Source organism: Microtus ochrogaster, chromosome 10 (genome assembly GCF_000317375.1).
Source record: "Microtus ochrogaster isolate Prairie Vole_2 chromosome 10, MicOch1.0, whole genome shotgun sequence".
Classification (NCBI taxonomy): Eukaryota; Metazoa; Chordata; class Mammalia; order Rodentia; family Cricetidae; genus Microtus; species Microtus ochrogaster.
In genome coordinates this window covers 7308728-7315031 of record NC_022016.1, presented here as the reverse complement: position 1 = coordinate 7315031, position 6304 = coordinate 7308728, and the positions used below count along the sequence as shown (strand labels likewise).

The window sequence follows — 6304 nt, the reverse complement described above, 5'->3', positions numbered from 1 at the left end:
CAGCCTACCCAGGCTCCCCAGGCCACAGCCTACTCAGGCTCCCCAGGCCACAGCCTACCCAGGCTCCCCAGGCAGCAGCCTACCCAGGCTCCCCACTTACGCATTTTAGCTGCGGGTGCTTGTTCCTGCTGGTAGCTGTGTGCTCCTTGCTGGAGAGAGCTGTTCAGGCTGGAGATATGCTGCTGGGTTCGGCTTCTGGGTGTGCCAGGCTCGGTCTCTGGGGATCTTCGGGGAACCACAGAACCCCTGGCCTTGAAACGGGAGGCTCCATCACCAGGCACAGAGGCAGTGAGGTGCTGGGCTGATGTCCCTGGAGTGCTAGAGGCCAGGGAAACACTAAGGTTAGACAGAGAGGCCTCAGGCCATGGTACCCAAGCTGCTCTGTGCTGAAGTGTGAAGTCAGCCTTAGGGCTCCTTTCTCCAGGGTCTCAGTATATCTGGGGCATCCTTGTTCTTACATTTGATTACAGTGCACCCAGCAGCCATATAGAGAAGCAAAGTACTGTTCATCTTGTCAATTCTAGTCTCTCTTCATGAGCACACCTGAGCAGTCAAACGGGCCTCCAGGTGGCCAGTGCCTGACTCTGGGGAGCACCAGTCTCCATGGTGACTGCACCACTGCTGTTTCCTGAAGATGTCCTCCCCCTCTGCTTCCCCTTGAGTCCATCCTGGTCTCTGCACCTGCCACCCAGACGCCCTTCTGCTCATGGCTTCTGTTATCTCACTACCCTCCCTGCAGTCCATCTTCTCACTCCATTTACTCCTGAGCTCGCTTGGTAAAAATATCTCCCAACAGCTGCTAACGGACCGAACAATATTCAGTGAGACACTCTTGTTCCTGGAGCCTCTCTTCCCCTCTGTCAGTAGGTTGAAGTGACACCTGTTTCTGGGCCACCACAGACACTTGGATTTTCAAGATGTCTTAGGCTTGTGAAGATGGTGGGTTAGAATACCCGATATGGGAGAGCCGGTGCTCTGGGGTCTGGGTGAAGGGGGACACTATGCTGGTTTCCGAGCCCACGAAGCCACTGTCTGTCTCTGGTGACACCATCCAGGGTTCCTAGAATAGGGGATATCTGATAAGTTTCAGGAAAATATTCACATGCGTTGGGAAACCAAGAAACCAGGGCTGTCTGATACCACAGCTAGGCTAGTGTAATACTCCCCGTCTCAAGAGGAAGGGTTTGGTGCGCTGAGGACTGGGCTCCACTTGGGATCTTGGGAACAATGCTTGGGTTTGCAGGGTGTAGGAGAGGGAAGAGATGGGAAAAGCCTTAACCCAGAGCCTTGTGGTGTGGGCAGTTCTGTGTGCCGCAGACATGCTCAGGACAACATACAGCATATGAACACCAGAACATGACTTTAAAGCAGGACGCAGGGAACATGTGAGTGATGTCAGTGCCCCAGCATGTCAGTGCTCATCAGGACTTCAGAAGTGCAGCCATGTGCATGCACATGTGTATTTGTATGTGTAGGTATACATGTATGTAATACTGTGTTGTTATACATGTATACATGCACACACATATACAAAGTCTCTGGCATTTTATCTGTGGCCTGTCACCCTTGCGACAGTTAGGCAAGAGGCACAGTTAGGAACCAGGTCCCAGCTCTGACACACTGCGACACGGGCACACGCCACAGCTCCGGAAGGAGTACAGGGCTGGAGGTGGCATTGGGCCTAAATGCTGACTGGTGGGCAGGTTATGGGTGAGGAGCAGGAGCAGTGGCACACAAGAACGGTGACATATGAAAAGGGCCAGGGTGAGCAATGGCCGGGGACAGAGCTCACCCACCAGGGATCTTCTGGGCCCATGCCACAAGCACACTCACCTCAGTGTGGGAGCCGCCAGCCCGAGGCAGAGCTTTCCGAGGAAGGCGCTCTGTGGGTCCGCACTCCTCCAGGCTGGTTAGACTGCTCTGGTGTGATGCTCCGGGTCTGGTGCCCCGTGGAGACCCTTCAGCTGGATCCATGCCTGGAGTATACCTGTCTCGGGTCATGGATGTCTGGAAGCTTGGTGGCTTCATGGATACTACCTGTCCCTCTTCCTCCCTAGCAGGGAAGGAGAGATAAACAGCATCTGAGCCCCCATGTGAGCCAGGTGACCCAGATCTGGGGCTCAGCCCATCAGGTCAGGAAACAACCATGGGATGCATTGTGGCTCTGTCACCTAGCTCTGTGACCTTGAGCATGGCACTCTCTGAACCTCATACTCTTAATAAAAGGTAAGAAGCCAACTAAACTCACCCAGCACATGATAGCAGAAACACTGTGAGGGTCATGGTGAAAGCCCAAGGGCACATGCCCCCTTCCCTATGTTAGCTATTTCCACAGATTTCCATGGATTCAAAAAGACAATGTTCTTAAAATGGAAGACCAAAAAATTGTGTTGCAAACATAAATTTTAATTTTTTTAAAAAACAACTTTAAAAATAATATAAGAAACATGACAACAATATCACAGGCTGGATGCTTTTTGCTGTTGTTCGGTTTTGTTTTCCTGAAATGGGATTTGAACTCGGGGCCTGCTAGGCCAGTGCTCTACCACTGAGCTACATTCCTAACTCTTTGGCTTGTGCTGTCAATGGTCACCCCTGTGTGGGACACTGGAGCTTGTGACAGATGCCCAGTGACTTACTGGACGGCAGCCCTATGGCCTTCTTCAGCCTGAGCTGGGCGTTGTTCTGCTGGTACCCTTGTGGCTTCTGCTTTCTTTGAAGCTCTGGCTGAACTATCAGCTTCCAAGGTACCGTGGTCATCCTGCTCCTCCTCCTCCAGGTCCTCCTCATCTTCCACCTGCAAGGCTTCTGGGACGGACTTCACACTGAGGTATCTGCAGGAGGATACCCAGAGAGTGTCACTTCTGCCCATGGGGACAAACAGGACCCAGTGTGGCCAGCCTCCATCCTATGGCACTCACCGCTCCAGAAGGCCATGGAAGTCCTGCTCCATGTGAAACTCCCTGTCCCTGAGTGGTGTTGGGAGGTCCCTCGAACTTTCTTCTGCCGTGATGCTGCCCAGGTTCACCTCCTTGTTCATGGGGAGTATGGAAGAGCTCCCTGGGGAGGTGGCAGTGGTGGCAGGCTGGGCCAAGCAAGTGGGGGATAGAGAGTGATCATTCTTAGCACCTGCCTCTGCCATCTTGTGTCACAGGCTGAAGAGCACTCGGTAGGGAACCTGTTGGCCTGTCTCCTGACAGTCGCTCACATGTGTAACAACCTGAAGACCGCAGGGTCTTCATAGCTGGCTGCCATGATCCGAGCTCCTGGCACCTGCCAGGCATACTGCAGATACATTTCTCCTCAGTATCCCAGTACACACCTCACACAGAAACCGAGGCTGTTGCAATGCATTAGAGCCAGACTGTCTGCCAGAGGTACCTGTCCTCACTTCTTCCTCTATAGTCTGGCCACCCAGGCTTCCTGTCAGCATAGGAAATGCCACCTGTCTGGGTTGTTCCATGTGCAGGGCAAGGCTCAGGGCCAGCCTTCTCAGCCCACTCACTAATGTGCTAGCCCTACCCTGTCACCATCTGCAGGCATGTCACCACAAGCCAGAAGCAGGAGGTGCCACTACTGCCGTATGTGTGATCACAGCCCAAGGCGGAGAGTGGCCGTCCCCAGCAGATCATGGTGTAGAGAGAGGGCCTCGTTGAAAGCACGTTCCACACCGAGTCTGTCTCTGGTGTCTTAGCTTGGTAAGGGACACCCCTTGTCCAAGTTCCTGTATCCATCTCTCCCTCGGCCGTGCCTGCCATGTCTTGCCCCATTCTAGTTGACCCACAGGTGAGAAAACCCCAGGAGAGTCTGTTTCCAATTGGAGATATGAGCCGAAAGCTCATCACAAGGCCCATGCTAGCGTCTCCAGGAATGTGGCAGGTGATAGCCCCTCCCTTTCCACACTCAGGCCCAGTGCCCTGGCCAGGGTGCTTGCCCTGCTCAATAACTCCTTACTCTCAGATCTCACGTAAACATTTCTTCACAGACAGTTTCTGTGCCCCTCCTAGGCAGCTATAGTGTCCCCCCTTATTTCCATAGAGTGCTGTCAAAACAATAACTCTATAACTAGTTCGTTACTAGTTCGAAAACTCCATAAGGACAGAGGTCACCTTCTCCTCCTTCTGTCCTCACTGAGTCCCCACTGTGTGTCATGGGGTCTAGACTATGGTACACACTTCCTAAATATGTAAGTGAAGAAATTAACATGAAATAAATAAAAGAAAGAAATGGGGACTAGCCCAATGTGAAGGGGCAAAGCAATACCTCATGGTTGGTGTGGACAGCTGGCAAGGAGACTGGTCCTGAAGGCATGGGGAGATGAGCTGGCCAGGACGGGAAGGGCATGGTGGGAGTGCAGGCCTGCAGGTCTGGCCTACATGATTTGGGCTCTCTTTGGGTCTGGTCCATATGGTTCTGCAGCTCTTCCAGGTGCCGTCCCAGCTGGCATATCTCTGCCTCTAGTTCCCTGGAAGGGGGATATCAGTATGGCGATAGGTGTAAATCAGACCCTAGGAACGTCCTCTCAGGGTTCACATAGGCCAGTAATAGATGGCACCAAGAACTTTAATAGAAAGATGACAAAGCTGAGAGTCAGGAGGCCTCAGGTCAGTACCCTGTGCTACCCATGCTATGCAACTCTAAGTATACCCCAGTGTCCTCCCCACTGTCTAGTGAGGGGCTTTGCCCTCTCATCTCCAAAGTGCATCTAAATGTGCTGCATCCTCAGCTCTGGCCATGCTCCTCCCCAGGACGTGGGCCCCTCTGCTCCTGCAAGTCAGTGATGTGTGTAAAATGAATCCTTCCTGGACACAGAGGGCGTCAGGGCTGTCCCACCTGTCCTCCAGGGCCTGTTCTCCAGAACCTACCTGCAGAGATTGAGGGTCCTGGGACTACCCCTGGAGGTGTTAAGCTTTGGGTTCGGGTGCCGCTCTCTGCAGGCCTGAAGGTAGTCTGCCTCAAGGGCCGCATGGGCTGCCCGCAGCTGCTCCAAGCTCTGAAACAGAAGGGCGAGGGTCTTGGAGCATCTTCCCTAGGGGCTCCATGCTCACACAATGGATAGGTGGACACTGGGGAGCCAGGAGGCTCTCACGGGGCTTGAGAAACAGGCTGTGTCTGGGCACCTCTGGAGGCTTCTGCCCAGATGGAACTCTCTGCCACAAAACAGTTGATTATAGGACCCATGGGGAACTTGTCCGAAGCAGCATCAAATCTACTACCACTGTAGTAGGATCTAATACTCCAGAGGGCCCAGATCGTTACCCCAATATAAAACTGCACCATTCAGAAAATAACAGTCACTCTCTTATCCAGTTCTTACAGAGAGTGAGGGCAGATGGCATTGCCCTCCCACACCACACACAAGGGGAGCCGCGGGGGCTCTAGATAAAGCCTCTACGTTCACTCATTTCCACTCCACGAGAATCTCAACTAGAGATAACTAGCCAGGGAAGCACAGAGATGCTCACAGGGTAAGTGATCAAGCTGTACAGGCAATACTTGAACCCAGGCCCAGCCCGGTCCTAACAACTCTGCTAGGCCCTCATAGTTGTCAACACAAACATAATCAATACATGGCTGTTGGTCTCTGGAATGTGAGTCCCTTTCTATAGGAGCCTAGGAACAGACGGAGGCCAACAGGAACCCAGAATACACTTTCCAGTCATGTCTCATCTCCCAGAAGCCCCAGGATCCCTATATGGAGGAGTGAGGATGGAAAGGAAGAAAATGACATTTTAACATTGTCATTTGTGGCAGGAAACATGGTTTCACAGGACTCATGCTAAGTGAAGACAGATAAGGACAAAAATCACACGTCCTCACTCACACGTGGAGGCTAAAAACTGGCATAGAAGAGGGAGCAAGGGGCACTGGAGACTGGGAAAGGACAGGAAGGGAAGGGCAAGGCTGGCCTCACGCCCCACGGTAGTGAGGCAGGAGGAGCACACTCTGCTGTTCTGTGCTATAACATTATTGCAAACTTCGGAGCCGGAAGAGAGCTGAGTGCGGTGCAGGAGGATGCCAAGCTTACAGCCATCCTGGGTAACTCAGTGAGATGGCTCAATGGGTAAAGGTACTTATCACTCGAGATTGGGACCCGGATTCGATTGCCAGAGCCCAGGTCAAGTTGGAAAGAGAGGACTGCCTACACAGAATAGCCCTTGTATTTGTACACACACACACACACACACACACACACGCACACGCACACGCACACACACACACACACACACACCTCTCCCCCTTTCACCTCTACCTACACACACTAATAATAAATAAAAATGTGAAAGATTTTCCTTTAATTTTA

At 52.6% G+C, this 6304-nt stretch overlaps 1 protein-coding gene across 1 annotated transcript in view; it reads right to left on the bottom strand.

Moving 5' to 3' along the window:
* The window catches only part of Akna (AT-hook transcription factor), a 39215-nt gene that overhangs the window by 10838 nt on the left and 22073 nt on the right, over positions 1-6304 (bottom strand). Inside the window, exons 8-14 of the mRNA XM_026781996.1 lie at positions 4866-4993; positions 4264-4465; positions 2922-3085; positions 2640-2834; positions 1834-2053; positions 954-1060; positions 101-318 (exon numbers count right to left, since the gene is read on the bottom strand). Of these exons, the coding sequence (XP_026637797.1) occupies positions 101-318; positions 954-1060; positions 1834-2053; positions 2640-2834; positions 2922-3085; positions 4264-4465; positions 4866-4993 (1234 nt within the window). The remainder of the gene's footprint in view (positions 1-100; positions 319-953; positions 1061-1833; positions 2054-2639; positions 2835-2921; positions 3086-4263; positions 4466-4865; positions 4994-6304) is intronic.